Here is a 19,850-nt window from a genome sequence, read left to right as displayed (position 1 = left end):
GCTAAAAATACTTGAATCAGTCATAGAGCCCATTGCCCTTTATGGTTGTGAGGTCTGGGGTCCGCTCACCAACCAAGACTTCACAAAATGGGTCAAACACCAAATTGAGACTCTGCACGCAGAATTCTGCAAAAATATCCTCCGTGTACAACGTAAAACACCAAATAATGCATGCAGAGCAGAATTAGGCTGATACCCACTAATTATCAAAATCCAGAAAAGAGCCATTAAATTCTAAAACCACCTAAAAGGAAGCGATTCACAAACCTTCCATAACAAAGCCATCACCTACAGAGATATGAACCTGGAGAAGAGTCCCCTAAGCAAGCTGGTCCTGGGGCTCTGTTCACAAACACACCCTACAGAGCCCCAGGACAACAGCACAATTAGACCCAACCAAATCATGAGAAAACAAAAAGATAATTACTTAACACATTGGAAAGAATTAACAAAAAAACAGAGCAAACTAGAATGCTATTTGGCCCTACACAGAGAGTACACAGCGGCAGAATACCTGACCACTGTGACTGACCCAAAATTAAGGAAAGCTTTGACTATGTACAGACTCAGTGAGCATAGCCTTGCTATTGAGAAAGGCCGCCGTAGGCAGACATGGCTCTCAAGAGAAGACAGGCTATGTGCTCACTGCCCACAAAATGAGGTGGAAACTGAGCTGCACTTCCTAACCTCCTGCCCAATGTATGACCATATTAGAGATACATATTTCCCCCAGATCACACAGATCCACAAAGAATTCGAAAACAAATCCAATTTTGAAAAACTCCCATATCTACTGGGTGAAATTCCACAGTGTGCCATCACAGCAGCAAGATTTGTGACCTGTTGCCACGAGAAAAGGGCAACCAGTGAAGAACAAACACCATTGTAAATACAACCCATATTTATGCTTATTTATTTTATCTTGTGTCCTTTAACTATTTGTACATTGTATATATATATATATATATATATATAATATGACATTTGTAATGTCTTTACTGTTTTGAAACTTCTGTATGTGTAATGTTTACTGTTCATTTTTGTTGTTTTTCACCTTTTAAATTCACTTTGTATGTTGTCTACCTCACTTGCTTTGGCAATGTTAACACATGTTTCCCATGCCAATAAAGCCCTTGAATTGAATTGAATTGAGAGAGAGAGAGAGAAATCACTCCCATAATGACCCAGGCTTTATCACATCTGTCCGTGTTCCTGTCCGTGTTCCCGTCATTGTAAATAATAATTTGTTCTTATCTAACTTGCATGTCAGGCAACTAGAAAATAATGTTGAGGAACAGAATCAGAACCAAAAACAAAAGTGATTTATACTGTTCCGGAACAGAACCATTATTATAAAACAATGGTAAACGGTTAAAACCTCTTAGGGAGGCTGCGAATTTTCGCAGCTTTTTGTTAAAAATCGCGCAACATTTCAGCGCCCTGCTACTCATGCCAGGAATATAGTATATGCATATGATTAGTATGTGTGGATAGAAAACACTCAGACGTTTCTAAAACTGGTTAAATCACAGCTGTGACTATAACAGAACGTGCGTTTCATCGAAAAGTGCAGGAAAATCTGATCACTGAAAATGGGAAAATATATCCATGCGCCACTTCAACCAATTGTTAAAAGTGACCCACATTAAATGGGGCCAAGGTTGCAATACCTACAGCTTCCACACGATGTCAACAGTCTTGTCATTTGTCTCGGATTTGTTTCTTGGTCAAACCGAAACAAAGCAGACGATTTCTTCCGGTCTCCGACAGGATGTTTTGGTTGAGAAATATCCGGACATGATTTCAAGACGTGGAGCTATAGAATGAATATACATCGCCCCGTGATCATTTTGATAGATTATTAACGTTTACTAATACCTAAAGTTGCATTACAAAAGTATTTCGAAGTGTTTTGTGAAAGTTTATCATCGACTTTTTTAATTTTTAAAAATGACGTTGCGTTATCAAACTTTTTTCCTTGATTACACAGTCTTCCTAGATCGATACCTAGGCTATATATGGACCGATTTAATAAAAAAAAATACCCAAATAAATGTTTATGGGACATCTAGGAGTGCCAAGAAAGAAGCTCGTCAAAGGTAATGAATGTTGTATATTTTATTTCTGTGTTTTGGGTAGCCCCCGGCTACCGCAAAATCTGTCGTGTTAGGTGACATTGCAGTATTTTGGGGGTACATGCTATCAGATAATAGCTTCTCATGCTTTCGCAGAAAAGCATTTTACAAATCTGACTTGGTGGATAGATTCACAACGAGTGTAGCTTTAATTCACTACCTTGAATGTGTATTTTAATGAAAGTTTTATGAAAGTTTGAGTTTTATCAAAAACTATAGGTGGCACTCTGAAATTCCGCTCAGTGCTGTTCCTTCATGGGGACTGTATTCTGCGTCAGCCTTAAGAAGTTTTAATAACATCCTTTTAAGTTCCAGGCATTTTTTACAGTCCCACAAAAAAAATGCAACAAAGTGACTATGCAAAGCCCTCACTGTCACTCAGAAACGTATTCTAGAAAAGATGGTACCGACAGATATGGCAGCTCTGCTTCTAGGTCCTAAGAATTCTAGTCTGACTCAGGAGGCATGCACACCATCCATCACTTCCTGGTATATGACTGGATAATGTTTAGTCTCTGGACAATAAAGTAGACAAGCTCAGGGTGAGGATCTCCTTCCAGAGAGACATCAGGGATTGTAATATACCCTGTTTCACAGAAAAAATGGCTCTTTCGCAATATACTGTCCCCATCCATACAACCAGCTGGGTTCTCAGTACATTGTGGAGACAGAAATAAAGAACCTTCCAGGAAGAAGAAAGGTGGGGGTGTATGTTTCATGATTAACTACTCATGGTGTGATTTTGGTAACATCCAGAAACTCAAGTCCTTTTGTTCACTTGACTTAGAGTACCTCAAAATCAAATGCCGACCGTATTACTTCCCAAGATATTTCTCCTTGGTTATAGTCACAGCCGTGAATATTCCCTCTCAATCCAATACCACGACGGCCCTCAAAGGACAGCACTGGACTTTATGCAAACTGGAAACTACACATCTTGAGGCCGCATTTATTGTAGCTGGGGATTTTAACAAAGCAAACACGAGGAAAACGCTACCGAAGTTCTATTAACACATTGACTTGTAGCACTCATGCTGACCATTGCTACTCAACTTTTCAAAATGCCTACAAGGCCCTCTCCCACCAAATCTGATCATGACTCCCTTCCTATAGGCAGAAACTCAAACAGGAAGTACCCGTACTAAGGTCAATTCAATGCTGGTCTGACCAATCGGCATCCATGCCTCAAGATTGTTTTGATCAAGCGGACTGGGATATTTTCCATCTAAGAATAACATAGACAAATAAACGGATACGGTGAGTGAGTTCATCGGGAAGTGTATAGGATCTGTGGTTCCCACTGTGACTATTAAAACATACCCAAACCAGAAACCATGGATACAGTATATGGCAGCATTTGCACAAAACTGAAAGCGCAAACCACCATATTTAACCATGGCAAGGTGACCGGGAATATGGCCGAATACAAACAGTGTAGTTATTCCCTTTATAAGGCAATCAAACAGGAAAAACGTCAACACAGAAACAAAGTGCAGGTGCAATTCAATAGCTCAGACATGAGATGTATGTGGTCTACAGACAATCATGGTCTACAAAGGGAAAACCAGCAATGTTGTGGACATCGACGTCTTGCTTCCGGACAAGCTAAACTCCTTCTTCACCCGCTTTGAGGATAACACAGCGCCACTGACGCAGCCCACTACCAAGGTCTGTGGGCTCTCCTTCTCCGTGGCCGACGTGAGTAAGAAATTTAAGCATGTTAACCCTCGCAAGGCTGCCGGCCCAGATTAATCAGTCCCCATGTTTGTCTCAGAGCAGTGCAAAACGGTGCTGAAATAATTGACTACACCCGGTTAGGCAGTTGCTTCAAATCCTAATGTAACAATTGGATGATGGTGGGACAGAACATAATAAGTATATAATATTAGCAAAATGATTTGGCCAACACTACAAATTTAACATGTTTAACACATATGATTAGGACATAATAAATTCAGTGACAATGAGATAATAACTTTGATCTGATTACGCTCATAAAATCACTACGTCTCTATTAAATTATTATTTTGTCTATTTCTCTGGGCGTTGATTGGTGGTCTCCATAACCTACTGTAGGCTACATTACTTTTGTTAATGTCAACATTTGTTCAGAACAATTTGCTTGAAAACAAGATAAAATGTCGCTCTCAAAATGTATCAAGAAGAATGGTTGAAAATCAAAGACTCCGAGAATTTACAGAGCGATATGCATTCATCTCTCCATATTTTCCCAATGACAAGCAAGTATGTATTATTTACAATGAAAATATTGCTGTTTACAAATAATTAAATCTCAGACTAATTATGAATCTAGGCATAGAACTTTCAGTGGCCTTCCCGCCCTATATAGAGGCCCGATGCAGGAACATTGAATCGTTAACTGCAAGCTGCACACACAGCTTTTTTTTTCGCAGACATATTCTGTCACTTAAACAGGTTAAATCTGCAGTTACAAGGAAGAGGGGAAACAGACGTGGACATGGTGGAGAAATTTGATTTTGACTTGTCACCGGGAAGGCTACTGCACTTCATCACACTGAAGAAACGACGGGCAGAGGGACCAGGCCGCAGCATTGTCACAGAGGTGATGGAAGATTTCATCAAGCAGCTGAGGGACATCTTCTCCACCAGATTTGAAGACAACAGCATGCCCAAGGATATCATTGCGTTTGTACATGATCCTCTCACATTCTGCACAGGTGGAGAATTCTCTTCCCCTGCTAAGAAAACAATACCTTCCCTGGATTAGGTTTTTTCAATTTCAATATATCCTTTATTTAACAAAATGACTCCAGCTGTCCATCACTACTGTGAATAAAAACAGGAACTTTTATTTAATTATAAGGAACTTTTATATTATTATAATGGACTTTTAATAATAATAATACTCCACAAGTACTGACCTGCTGCACCCTCTACAACCACTGTGATTATTATTATTTGGTCATCTATGAACATTTGAACATCTTGGCCTTGTACTGTTATAATCTCCACCCAGCACAACCAGAAGAGGACTGGCCACCCCTCAGAGCCTGGTTCCTCTCTAGGTTTCTTCCTAGGTTTTGACCTTTCTAGGGAGTTTTCTACATCTGCATTGCTTGCTGTTTGGGGTTTTAGGCTGGGTTTCTGTATAGCACTTTGTGACATTTGATATAAAAAAGTCATTTTTAAATCAATTTGATTGATTTATTTCTGTTCGCGGCAGGCACGGGTATTGAACCAGCATCTGTAGCAACACAGTTTGCACTGCGATGCAGTGTACCACACAGTGTACCACTGCACCACTCGGCAGGCCCCAGCCACAAGTTTTTAATGTTGATAAATTGCCTTGCACAAATGATCTACAGTAGTGGCCAAAAGTTTTGAGAATGACACAGATATTAATTTTCACAGTCTGCTGCCTCAGTTTGTATGATGGCAATTTGCTTATACTCCAGAATGTTATGAAGAGTGATCAGATGAATTGCAATTAATTGCAAAGTCCCTCTTTGCCATGCAAATGAACTGAATCTCAATAAAACATTTCCACTCCATTTCAGGTCAGGACCAGCTGACATCATGTCACAGTGAGGAGCTTGCTGCACTTTCTTTGGCGCCCTGAAGTCTTCTTCACAACAATTGAACCACTCTCCTTTTAACTTCTTGATGATCCGATAAATTTAGGTGCAATCTTACTGGCAGCAATATCCTTGCCTGTGAAGCCCTTTTTGTGCAAAGCAATGATGACGGCATGTGTTTCCTTGCAGGTAACCATGGTTTACAGAGGAAGAGCAAGCACCACCCTCCTTTTGAAGCTTCCAGTCTGTTATTGGAACTCACTCAGCATGACAGAGTGATCTCCAGCCTTGTCCTCATCAACACTCACACCTGTGTTAATGAGAGAGTTTAATATCCATGTCGTCATTCAGCCACGATTCCGTGAAGCATAGGATATTACAGTTTTTGATGTCCCGTTGGTAGGATATTCGTGATCGTACCTCATCCAGTTTATTGTCCAATGATTGCACGTTGGCGAGTAGTATTGATGGTAATGGCAGCTTTCCTAGTTGCCTTCTGCGGGTCCGGACGAGGCATCCGGCTCTTCTTCCTCTGCATCGCTTCCTTTTGCAAATAATTGGGATGTCCTGTGGGGTGTTTGGAGAATAAGTTTCTTTGTCACATACACATGGTTAGCAGATGTTAATACGAGTGTAGCGAAATGCTTGTGCTTCTAGTTCCGACAATGCAGTAATAACCAACGAGTAATCTAACCTAACAATTCCACAACTACCACCTTATACACACAAGTGTAAAGGGATAAAGAATATGTACATATTCCATGTGTAACTCTGTGTTGTTGTTTGTGTCGAACTGCTTTGCTTTATCTTGGTCAGGTCGCAGTTGTAAATGAGAACTTGTTCTCAACTGGCCTACCTGGTTAAGATAAATAATCAAAAAAAACAATCCCAAAACATCTCAACTGGGTTGAGGTCGGGTGATTGTGATTGTGGAGGCCAGATCATCTGATGCAGTACTCCATCACTCTCCTTCTTGGTCAAATAGCCCTTACACAGCCTGGAGATGGGTTGGGTCATTGTCCTGTTGAAAAACAAATGATTGTCCCACTAAGCGCAAACCAGATGGGATGGCATATGGCGGCAGAATGCTATGGTAGCCTTGAACTAAAAACAAATCATAGACAATGTCACCAGCAAAGCATCACACCTCATCAATCTGGCGTTGTTCACAAAACATCTTAGTTAGATCTTAGTAAAATTGCACGACTATGATCTCCTCAGCAAAAACGTACAAATTAATGACAGAATTCTTGAGTTATCTATATTGAGGAAGTGGCTACGGCATCTCAAAATGGACAAACGGTGCTATTGGAATAGAATATTGGAATAGGTAAAGTGTTTGTACGGAATAGGTAAAGATTCAAATGTATGTATGGAATGTGTGTGTGTGTGTGTGTGTGTGTGTGTGTGTGTGTGTGTGTGTGTGTGTGTGTGTGTGTGTGTGTGTGTGTGTGTGTGTGTGTGTGTGTGTGTGTGTGTCTGTGTGTGTCTGTGTGTTTTTCTGTGCCTTACCTTGAGTTTGTCCTGTGAGTCCTTGGGGAGTGCTCTATGTTCTATTCTACAGAGGTGAGGATGGACTCCTGTTCTGTTTTTAGATGAGACTGTCTGTCCTCTAGGCCAGCTACAGCCTCCTCGGACCCTCTACTACACTACTCTCTCGCAGCCACAAGAGAGAGAGAGAGAGAGAGAGAGAGAGAGAGAGACTTTGACTTTTGGTCTTGCTTTTATTGAAACATTCTTAATTCATTTAAAACTCACCCCCCACTCCTAAAATAAATAAAAAATAAAAAATAAATAAAAATACACAAAAACCATCTCCTACAACCGTATATCCAAAACATCTTCCCCAGCAATACAGACAGCCCCCCCAACACACCATATCTCCTCAAACATCTCCACACATTTGATCATTTTATAGAACTCAAACTCAACCCTAAGGCGCGTAGAGACCATCCCATGAAACAGTAGTAAAGGGTCTGTTATCCCCCCACCTTTGACCCTGTTCCTCCTTGTTAGCCAAATAGCTAACTTTGCCTGAGCAAACAGAAAATTCAACAAAACACATTTTTCTTTATCCTTACTCGAATACCTGTATCCCATTATAAACATCCCAACAGCAAAAACCACCCAACCTGTCACACAGACATTCCAACAGAGACATTAATGGCATTAACCTGGTGCACACAGAAAACACATGAATTACAGTTTCTTTCATTTGACAGAAAGGACACCCCTGCCCAATTCCCGGATCAACCCGTGCCAACCAGCTGTTAGTGGCCAGGGCTCCATGAAGAACCCTCCACTGGAGGTCCCCTGACCTCTTTGGTACTGGGGGTTTGTAGAGCGCCCTCCATCTAAAACCCACCATACTCTCCGCCCCACATACCCCCTGCCACTGATGTGCCTTCACTCCTGTTAGGCTTCTAATGCTCCTCACCTTAACGCAGAGGTTGTAGGGGGCTTTACCTCCCACCCCCTCAAACTCCCCCAGGCTCGGAGTGTTAAAATCGAACAAGTCCTCCAGACCCCCTTGCCAGTCTCCAGTCTCTGCCGTCACCTGCAGTGGCGGGAACATTGGTGGCCCCTCTCCCTTTGGCCTCTCAAACACCCCCCCTTACCGGCTCAGACAGTGCCTCCTGGACCTCCTCCAGGAATCTCTCCAGCAGCCTAAGAGACGTTATTCCTGTTTGTTGCGCCAAGACCTCCGGGGTTTTCCACCCCTCCTCTCCCAGCAGTCTCAGGTCACCCAGCCTTTGTAAACCCCCTGCCATCAGTTGCCTCTGCAGGGTGGCCGACTGAACCGATCTCAAAGGGATGGCTGGGTTGTGGAAGATGGGCTCCTCCCACACCCACTGCCCAGGCTCCACACCCCCTTCTCGTGTGGGCCTTAGCAGCTGCCAGGCCCTCAGCACCGCAGAGTAAAACTCTGAGAGACCTGCTGTACTCAGCCTCTCCAGCTTCATGAGGAACAGCTGCCGGTCCAACCCTAATCCGCCAGCTCTCCTCAGCAGCGCGCATGCTGGTTCCCTCCAGCCAACATCAGTGTGGTACAGCAGTCTCTGCACCGCCTTTAGTCTGAAAGCAGCCATCCTGCTCTCCAGTTCCACCAGGCCCTGTCCTCCTTCGTGGACGGTCATGTACAAAACTGCTGCCTTCAGCCAGTGATGTCCCGACCAAAAAAAAAAAAGTCCACCAGCTTGCGTTGCAGGTCTGCAAGCAGACCGGCGGGGGTTGAGGACAGCCAGTTTATGCCACAAGGAAGATGCCACCAGGTTGTTGATTATCAGCACCCTCCCTCTATATGACACTTGGGACAGGAGCCACCTCCACCTGGCCAGTCTTGACACCACTGCCTGTGTCAGCCCCTCCCAGTTCTTGCTGACCCACCTCTCCGAGCCCAGGTACACCCCCAACACTTTAAGCCCTTCACAACCCCACTGCAAACCCCTGGAAGCAGAGGAGGAGCCCTATCCCCCATGCCCCACATAACAGAGCTTTGCTCTTTCCCCAGTTTACCTTAGCTGATGAAGCTCCCTCATACACCTTCAGACTGGTCTCTAGTTCCTGCATATCTTGCCCATCCCTGACCATCACAGAAACATCATCTGCATATGCTGAGACTGCAATTCCTGTCACCACATCCATGCCTGTCCAGCACACTCCCCGCAGTCTCCTGCGTAGCAGTCCTAAAAAAGGCTCAATGGCTAGTGTGTACAGCTGCCCAGATAGAGGGCATCCTTGTCTAATGCCCCGTCTCACCCAGACTGGCCTACTGAGCCCCCTCCCACCTTAACCATACATGACGCCCCAGCATACAACAGCTTCACACAGGTCACAAAACTCTTCCCAAACCCAAACACAGACATCGCATTAAACAGATACTCATGATCCACTCTATCAAAAGCCTTCTCTTGATCTAAAGAGACCAGTCCAAAGTTCACATTAGAACCTCTCGACAAGTCCAACATGTCCCTAATCAAGAACAAGTTGTCCGTGATTGAGCGTCCCGGTACACAATATGTCTGGTCCTTGTGTATTATAGAGTCCAGATGGGACTTCAGTCTGTTAGAGAGGACCTTGGCAAAAATCTTGTAGTCCGCACAGAGTAACGCCACAGGCCTCCAGTTCTTAAGTTCACACAAGTCCCCTTTTTTGGGCAGGAGAGTCAGAGCCGCCCGACGGCAGCTCATCGGCAACTCTCCTACCCCTACGCATTCTCGCAACACGCAAAAGAAATCCTGTCCAATTGTTCCCAGAATTTTTGTAAAATTCCACTGGAAGTCCATCAACCCCGGGTGCACGACCGGGGGACATCTGGGTTACTGCCTCTGCCAGTTCATGTGACAACAGAGGAATGTCCATTTCATCCCTCTGTGCCCGAGAGAGCTTAGGGAGTCCTGCGAACAAGACCTGAGCACACATAGGATCACACATTTCTGCCCTATACAATTCAGTATAAAACTCCACAGTCCGCTCCCGCATCTCCCCACCACAGAGGTCACCCGCCCATCAGACAGCCGTAGACAATGCATACCCTTGGCTTCACTGCTCTGTCTTTCCAAACCAAAGAAGAAGGAGCTGGGAGCATCCATCTCCTTGAGCATGGAGAACCTAGCTCTTACAAGTGCTCCCTTTGCTATAACCTGGAAAAAACTGCCCAGGTCCCTACGTAGTCGGCTAAGTTAGCCTGGAGGCCTACATTGCCTTGCCCCACCATCTCTACCTCCATCTCACTAATACACCGCTCTAGTTCCCCCAACACTCTCCTAGCCTCTGAGGATGAGAGAGCTGTGTACTGTTGACAGAAAAGCCGAATTTGCACTTTCCCCACATCCCACCACTGACTCAGAGACTCATACTCCTCTCTTCGCTGCCCCCATCTTTCCCAAAAAGTCTGGAAACCTGAGCAAAAAGTGGCATCTTGTAAGAGCTTTACATTGAACTTCCAATAAGATGCCTGCCGGGGCCCTGGTGAAATAGACAGCCGAGCCATGGTTATGTGGTGATCCGAAAACCCCACTGGGAGAATGGTAGCACCCAGAAGCCTATTGCTCTGATTCCTGGACATGTAAAAACGATCAAGTCGAGCTGCACTCACCCTAGCCCCAAAAACCTTCACCCACGTATACTGTCTTGTGTTTGGATGTTTAGTTCTCCAAACATCCACTAGGTCAAACTGATTAAAGATGTCCCTTAACACTCCCACTGACACTGAATGAGGCTCTTCCCCATTTCTGTCTTTTGTAAAATCCATTGTACAGTTCCAGTCACCTCCGATCACCAGCGTCTCCTCAGGCGCTACTTGTGAGAGTTCCTGTCTAAGACTCCCAAATAGAACCCCTCTTTCTCTCCCTGTGTTAGGCGCATACACATTTATAAAGACAAAACACATGTTGTTAATTTCTGCTTTAACAACAAGCAACCTACCCCTACACACCTCCTTTGAGGAGCAAATTTTTACAGCCAGACCCGGTGCAAAAAGGACTGCCACCCCTGCACTAAGATTTGTCCCATGGCTCAACATACTTGCCCCTTTCCACCAGAGCCCCCAATCAACTTCATTCACCACATCACTATGCGTCTCCTGCAGAAACAACCCCTGTACTTGTTTATGTTTTACATATTCACTCAACACACTCCTCTTTCCCGCATCTCTGGCGCCATTTATATTGAGCGAACCTACCCGAAGAGTCTCCATAAGAAGTGGGAGAAAAGCCAGCAGAGAAATAGACCAATAGCAAAGCTCAAAAAGCCCCAGTGTCAGTAAGAAATTAAACATTTAAACAGTGTCTGAAGGTAAACCTTTACGCACAGTTGTGACCCACTTCCTCAACCTAAACCGTTTCTTGGGTGAGAGGACACCATGCCCCTCATTTCTCATAGCATGTTGTACTGATCTTACAAACTTTCTAGGATCAGGAAAAAAAAGCCTCAAGATTAACTTTTTTTCCCCTTAGTCTCATTCAGGAACCTTGTCAGTTCTCTCAACGTGTACTTAGACCCCTCTGGTTGACTGGCTGTCAGCTCCGGGCCAATTGAAGAGGAGTCTGAAAAAATACCTCCTCATCCTCTTCCTCAGACTCACTTTCCTCCTCTTCTCTATCTCCCACCCTGACCACCTGCCCCTTCTCTCTGGTTAGGGCCTCACCACAGCAACAGGCAACATTTCCATGGTGCCTTTGTCCACACCCTTTTCTTTTTCCTCTTGACACCCTCCTCCTCCTCCCCCAATCTCTTACACTTCCCCACTATACTCTCCTCATCCACTAGAATAACCTGACTAGACGCAGTATCATCTGCACCACCCTCCATAGCATGACTAGGGCCAGCCTCAGCTACAACACCCTCCATAGCATGACTAGGGCCAGCCTCAGCTACAACACCCTCCATAGCATGACTAGGGCCAGCCTCAGCTATACCACCCTCCATAGCATGTCTAGGCCCAGCCTCAGCTACCCCACCATCTCTAGCCTGACTAGACCCAGCCTCTGCTTCTCCACCATCTCTAGCCTGACTAGACCCAGCCTCATCTACACCACCATCTCTAGACTGACTAGGCCCAGCCTCTGCTGTCTGCATCTCCTTACCCCCTGCATTTTCACATCGATTTCCCCCCCTTGCGCTCGTACCCTCCCCTTGTCTATGGCCTTTATGTGGGCACGCAAAGCTCTTGTGCCCCAAATCCCCACATTCAAAACACCGTAGACTATCTGTGCTGGCAAAACCTGCATAGAGCCCTTCCCCATGCCTCACTTTAAAATGCACATTTAGCTGTTGCTCATTATTGTTCAGAAACATAAACACTTGCCTCCTGAATGAAACAACGTGCTTAATGGCATCTGCCTGAAAACCTGCTGACAGTACACGGAAACCGCTAGCAAACTTACCAAAACGACTCAGCTCTTTCCTAATTTGATCATCCGTAATAAACGGAGGCAAATTTGCCACTACAACTCTTGTTGAACCAACACATCCCTTACAAATATTCCGCTAGCAATTAGCCTACCGACCAAATTAGCCCTTTTCATGAACACAACCACAGCCTTGTTCATTCTAGAAGCAGAATGTATAAACTCAGCTCCTACCTGTTCACCGACCGCGAGCAGAACCTCCTCCACCTTAACTCCGTTCTCAGGAACACACCTGAAACCATGCTGTATCGACAGCGTCTCAGGCGCACTAGGCTGAGAAGCCATTGCGCACACTATACCTTGCAACCCCCGGAACGTTACTCTGTCCTCTTCCACCTAACTTTGAAAAAAAAAAAAAAATTGGATACCGCTAAAAACAAATATTGCATTAACCCTCCACCATAGAAAATAACATGTAAAGAAAATAATAGAATCAAGAAAGTTAGTTAGGATAGAGCTTTCCACACCAAACACTCAAACTCCAAAAACACCCAGCATGCACGAGAGAGAGAGAGAGAGAGAGAGAGAGAGAGAGAGAGAGAGAGAGAGAATGTGCACCCATTTGGGACCCCAGGATTGAGAAACACTGTTCTTGACCAGCCACAACTCACTCTGACCCCCTCCTTTGGTCCTCTCTTCCGACCCCCTCCTTTGGTCCTCTCTTCTGACCCCCTCCTTTGGTCCTCTCTTCTGACCCCCTCCTTTGCTCTTCTCTTCTGACCCCCTCCTTTGGTCCTCTCCTCTGACCCCCTCCTTTGGTCCTCTCCTCTGACCCCCTTTTCCTCTATTCTGACCCCTCCTTTGGTCTTCTTCTCTGACCCCCTCCTTTGGTCCTCTTCTCTGACCCCCTCCTTTGGTCCTCTTCTCTGACCCCCACTTTTGGTCCTCTCCTCTGACCCCCCTTTTGGTCCTCTCCTCTGACCCCATCCTTTGGTCCTCTCCTCTGACCCCCTCCTTTGGTCCTCTCCTCTGACCCCCTCCTTTGGTCCTCTCCTCTGACCTCCTATTTTGGTCCTCTCCTCTGGTCCTCTCCTCTGACCCCCTATTTTGATCCTCTCCTCTGGTCCTCTCCTCTTACCCCCTCCTTTGGTCCTCTCCTTTGACCCCTCTCCTTTGACCCCCTATTTTGGTCCTCTCCTCTGACCCCCTCCTTTCGTTCTCTTCTAGAGCCATGCACTTCACCTGGAAGGAGGAGACAACAGCATTATCAGTCAGAACAACTCTATGGCAACAGCATTATCAGCTGCTGTTCATTATCTAAAGCTACTAATCCAAGGCTTTGTGACTATTTCATTGTATTCCATATCTCTATCGGTTCAAAACTGTGAGAGACAGTTCAAGAAGAGGTTAGGCTATGCTCACACTTACACTAATGTTCCAGTCACAATAGACTCCAGAGACTGACCATCTTACCGAGAGCTAGACACACAACCTTAAACGTCTGACCTCTCTCCCTTTTTCCATTTAAGCCCCTTCTGAACTGTTCTACTGTCAACTCTTCCTCCCCTCCATAGTGAATGGAGTCGATACTCTCAGGATCTCTATGGGGACACATTAATCAATGCAGCCATGTGTGTGCATCTATCTGGGACAATACATGGAGTGTGGTAAGGGCTAATAAGGTTTGGAGCACTCAGTCAATACATTGACCTTGAGTTAGTTCAGTCAGATAAATAAACTGAGGCCCTGACAGAGGGGTTCTTTTGTACACTGTATAATACAGAGGTCATCAAGGGTGTGCAACCCAGCACGGACACACCTGATTCAGCCACTCAGCTGATGGTGTCAGGTGTGTTAGTGCTGGGCTGGAAGAAACGCCTGCACACCATGTAGTTCTCCAGGGTCCTCATTTAGAAACGTTTTTCTATGTACAAAATGTGCCCCCCAAAAACATGCGTGCGCCAGTTCACTTATCCTCCCGCTAACTAACCTTGGACCATGCTTGCACACCGTTTCCAGTGGTTGAACTATTGCATTGCAAGATGGGCAAGATCAGCCCAAAAGCCTTGAGCAGGGTTATATGGTGACACTCTACATATACAGAACAAAAGGACAGGAATCCTAACTAAATATAGTAACAAGATGCAGTCATTTGCCGTTATCGAGAGGAGCAAGCGTTCTGAAATAACTAAAAACAGGCATCTAATTTCCTATCGTTTATTTAATTTACATGATCATTGCGGAATAAATTCCTCACCGTTTCTGACTGTGATGGTTCCATCCTGGGTGAAATAGCCTATAGCTTCCATTCATCCCACCTGTCGTTTAGTTGGACACACTTCTCAGTAGTAAATAGATCAACTATTTCAAGTAGCCCTATTTTGCTCGGTGCGATTCGATCCGAAGTACCATTTAATGGTAGAACAGATGGTTCACCTTTTCCATAGACGTTTGTAGGCTACGTCTGAATACAGAAGTAGTCACGCGAGAAATCACCATCAGCATCTCTCATTTAATTGGGGCGGAAGGGTAGCCTAGTGGTTAGAGGCAGGTAGCCTAGTGGTTAGAGGCAGGTAGCCTAGTGGTTAGAGGCAGGTAGCCTAGTGGTTAGAGGCAGGTAGCCTAGTGGTTAGAGGCAGGTAGCCTAGTGGTTAGAGGCAGGTAGCCTAGTGGTTAGAGGCAGGTAGCCTAGTGGTTAGAGGCAGGTAGCCTAGTGGTTAGAGGCAGGTAGCCTAGTGGTTAGCGTGTTGGACTAGTAACCGGAAGGTTGCAAGTTCAAATCCCTGAGCTGACAAGGTACAAATCTGTTGTTCTGCCCCTGAAAAGGCAGTTAACCCACTGTTCCCAGGCTGTCATTGAAAATAAGAATTTGTTCTTTACTGACTTAGCCTAGTTAAATAAAGGTAAAATTGGGCCCATTAGGAGGGCTATTATAATATCATGCTGTTTCTCTATGCAGGTGACAGTTTATAAAACACAGTAGAATTGAACAGGTGAACAGAGTTGATCTTTTGCATTGAGTTGTGTAGGCTACTACTACAAGCAGACCTACTGTAGTAAAACAGACAATGTAGACAATTTTTCGGAATTCATGCGCAGTTCAGCATACAGGAAAAGGAGGATGGAGCACGCCCCCATTCTCATCGACTGGGCTGTAGTGGAGCAGGTTGAGAGCTTCAAGTTCCTTGGCATCCACATCACCAACAAACTAACATAGCCCAGGAGACTGAAAGGATTTGGCATGGATCCTCAGATCCTCAAAAGGTTTGACAGCTGCGCCACCGAGAGCATCCTGACGGGTTGCATCACAGCATGGTATGGCAAACGCTCAGCCTCCGATCGCAAGGCCCTACAGATGCAGGTGCGTACGGCCCAGTACATCACCGGGGAAAAGCTTCCTGCCATCCGGGACCTCTATACCAGACGGTGTCAGAGGAAGGCCCTAGAAATTGTCAAAGACCCCAGCCACCCTAGTCATAGACTGTTCTCTCTGCTACCACACGGCAAGCGGGACCGGAGCGCCAAGTCTAGGTCCAAGAGGCTTCTAAACAGCTTCTACCCCCAAACTATCAGACTCCTGAACAGTAATGTAATGTAACAGCTAATCAAATGGCTAAAATGGAAAAAGTGAATGCAAAACATTAAACAATCTGTTTACTGGTCCACAACAATTTGTTTTGGCCTAATTCCAATATTTCCAAAGTATTCAGCAAATAAGGTCGTACGGTACATGTGGAAAGGAGCGTTTGTGTTCTGTACTGTCCATACATGTATACATACCTTGTCTTCCATTTCCTGTTAGAGCAGTGTGTACTTCCTGTTGAGGTGTGAGTGTTACTCTTGTCCTCCGCTCAGTTCCACTGTCCAACTGTCCAGCTTCCCACGCAGAGCCCTCACCAGCTCCTTGTCCCCCTGGGAGAGGACAACGCAGGGCCATACCATAGATGGAGGATGGGAGAACACTATGTCCAGATAGTGTTTGATAACCCAGGCTAATGTTGGCTGAAGCGGGGTCCATTAATTCACAGAGATGTGTTCACATTTAACCACTTAGGATGTGAACATGAACCAATTTAAACAGGATAAAAGGAAGGATTTACAGCTAAGAGATTGAAGAGATTGAATGAGGCTCATTGGACAATAGAGAGATGTGTTTAAATTGGATGAGGTGGGCCACTGCGTCTGGAGTGGACCATGAAGATGGAATTGTTTTATCTTTATGGTCTGGAAATCTGTCTTCTAACGCGTGTTCTAAGGAACATTTGAGCCTTGTTCTAAGGAACATTTGAGCCTTGTTCTAAGGAACATTTGAGCCTTGTTCTAAGGAACATTTGAGCGTTGTTCTAAGGAACATTTGAGCCTTGTTGTAAGGAACATTTCAGCCTTGTTCTAAGGAATGTTTCAGCCTTGTTCTAAGGAACATTTCAGCCTTGTTCTAAGGAACATTTCAGCCTTGTTCTAAGGAACATTTGAGCCTTATTCTAAGGAACGTTTCAGCCTTGTTCTAAAGAACATTTCACCCTTGTTCTAAGGAACGTTTCAGCCTTGTTCTAAGGAACATTTCAGCCTTGTTCTAAGGAACCTTTGAGCCTTATTCTAAGGAACGTTTCAGCCTTGTTCTAAGGAACATTTCAGCCTTGTTCTAAGGAACATTTGAGCCTTATTCTAAGGGATGTTTCAGCCTTGTTCTAAGGAACATTTCAGCCTTGTTCTAAGGAACGTTTCAGCCTTGTTCTAAGGAACATTTGAGCCTTATTCTAAGGAACGTTTCAGCCTTGTTCTAAGGAACATTTGAGCCTTATTCTAAGGAACATTTGAGCCTTGTTCTGAGGAACGTTTCAGCCTTGTTCTAAGGAACATTTGAGCCTTGTTCTAAGGAACGTTTCAGCCTTGTTCTAAGGAATGTTTCAGCCTTGTTCTAAGGAACATTTCAGCCTTGTTCTAAGGAACATTTCAGCCTTGTTCTAAGGAACATTTGAGCCTTATTCTAAGGGATGTTTCAGCCTTGTTCTAAGGAACATTTCAGCCTTGTTCTAAGGAACGTTTCAGCCTTGTTCTAAGGAACATTTGAGCCTTATTCTAAGGAACGTTTCAGCCTTGTTCTAAGGAACATTTGAGCCTTATTCTAAGGAACATTTGAGCCTTGTTCTGAGGAACGTTTCAGCCTTGTTCTAAGGAACATTTCAGCCTTGTTCTAAGGAACGTTTCAGCCTTGTTCTAAGGAACATTTGAGCCTTGTTCTAAGGAACGTTTCAGCCTTGTTCTAAGGAACATTTCAGCCTTGTTCTGAGGAACGTTTCAGCCTTGTTCTAAGGAACATTTGAGCCTTATTCTAAGGAACGTTTCAGCCTTGTTCTAAGGAACATTTCAGCCTTGTTCTAAGGAACATTTCAGCCTTGTTTTAAGGAACGTTTCAGCCTTGTTCTAAGGAACGTTTCAGCCTTGCTCGGTGTGTGTGTGTGTGTGTGTGTGTGTGTGTGTGTGTGTGTGTGTGTGTGTGTGTGTGTGTGTGTGTGTGTGTGTGTGTGTGTGTGTGTGTGTGTGTGTGTGTGTGTATTCAGGGTGCCCAAGCCCCTATCTGAGCAGTCTTGCCCTGATACACCAGTCACACTGAAGGGAAGGGAGATAGAAGTAGTGTTTAAATATTCAGGCCTGGAGGGAGCCCCCTGTCCATCTATAGCCTGTAGGAGCCTACTGGGTTAGCTAACCACATTAGGAGAGAGGGGAGGCTGTCCCAGATTCACCCTAGCTCAAAGCACTTTGAGGTCTGGGACTGCATGGGTAGAGGAGTCAATTGAAATGATAATAAAGGAAAAGGGAGCTGAACATTTTACTTGAGAAATTCCCACTTCCACCTCATGGGACCAATGACAGATAATTATTAAAAACGTTTTAGTTGGGTTACTGGGTTACCTTTACTTTTTCATAAAACATTTTTGAACCACCAAGTTCCACTAAGGTTAATTACATGGACTCTTAGATGTTAAAGACAAATAGTGTTGCATACAACCCCAATCCCAATGTACTTGAAAATGTATCAATTTACCAATTAGGCACATTTAGGCATATTTAGGCACAATTAGGCAAGACTTGATACAAAATAATGTCCAATATTGCCATGCTTCACTGGATCGAGCTGAAACTTTGCAAACACACTGCTTCCATCTAGTGGCCAACATCTATATTACGCCTAAACTGAAATATATTATGGCCTTTCTCTTACATTTCAAAGATGATGGAACAAAACATGTTTTGTTTTGTATTATATTTTACCAGATCTAATGTGTTATATTCTCCTACATTCATTTCACATTTCCACAATCTTCAAATGGTACAGAGAATGTGCATATCCTTGCTTCAGGTCCAGAGCTACAGGCAGTTACATTTGGGTAATTTCAGGCGAGAATTGAAAAAAAAGGGTCCGATCCCTAAACCTAATTTCTGCTCTGAAAATTGACCCCTGAGCATAAGCTCTCAGAAATATCCACAGCTATTATAATCTAAAAAGGAGAAATGGAGAGTACAGTATACATGAACTATGAGATTAACCCCTACCTCTATCACATTCCTCTCCTTGTTACAGAGACGTAGTGTCTACTGTATCTCTCTGTCCTTATTGGCCCTGCCATCCTGCATCCTGGCTCTGAGACTGGCCAGTTCTCTCTGGTGCACCTCCCACTCCTATGCAGCTCCCTATAGGTCAGCTGGGCGCAGGCCGTAGTTGAAAATGGGCTTTGGATCTTCTCCTCCAATGCGATTTTATAAATTGTAGAAGAGATGGGCGCAATGAATCGAGGAAAGATGAATTGAGAATAAGCAAGTACCTCCTCGTGCCATGGCCTCAGCTGTCTCCTCCCGCCCCTGGTTCTACTCTCTGAGCCAGGCCTGCAGGACAGAGTGCCGCTGGGCCTCCTCTTCCAGGGCCTCCTTCCTCACCTCCTGCTTCAGGCCTAGGTTGCATGCCCACGTCTCCGACAGCCCGACGTCTTTACGGTGCACCTCCTTCCTTGCATTAGGCCAGATGCCACAGCAACTCTGTTAGCTCCCTACACACCCCCTCAGCCTGTTGGGTGAGGTCCTTCAGCTGGGCCTGGGACAGCCCTATGTCCTTACACACCTGGGGGAGGGAGGAGAGGGAAGGGAAGGGAGAGAGAGGAGAAGGAGACAAGAGTAGGAGAAGATGGAGAGAGGGAGGACAGGAAGGGAGAAGAAAGAGGAGGAGGAAGAGGAGGGCAATGAGAGCAGAAGGTGAGGAGAAAGAGGAGGAGGAGGGCAGTGAAAGCAGGAGGCGAGGAGAAAGAGGAGGA

General features: G+C 44.9%; 1 protein-coding gene across 1 annotated transcript in view; it reads left to right on the top strand.

Annotated features, from left to right (window-relative positions):
• The window catches only part of LOC127931302 (keratin-associated protein 10-4-like), a gene marked incomplete at its 5' end in the record, with an annotated part of 29,073 nt that extends 9,809 nt beyond the window's left edge, over window positions 1-19,264 (top strand). The window contains 3 exons of the mRNA XM_052523332.1: window positions 7,051-7,183; window positions 17,984-18,105; window positions 19,127-19,264. Coding sequence (XP_052379292.1) covers window positions 7,051-7,183; window positions 17,984-18,105; window positions 19,127-19,264 — 393 coding nt within the window. The remainder of the gene's footprint in view (window positions 1-7,050; window positions 7,184-17,983; window positions 18,106-19,126) is intronic.
• Between the last annotated feature and the right edge of the window lie 586 nt (window positions 19,265-19,850).

This window comes from Oncorhynchus keta, chromosome 8, assembly GCF_023373465.1.
Source record: "Oncorhynchus keta strain PuntledgeMale-10-30-2019 chromosome 8, Oket_V2, whole genome shotgun sequence".
NCBI classification, from domain to species: Eukaryota; Metazoa; Chordata; class Actinopteri; order Salmoniformes; family Salmonidae; genus Oncorhynchus; species Oncorhynchus keta.
This window is presented reverse-complemented; position numbering and strand designations above follow the sequence as displayed.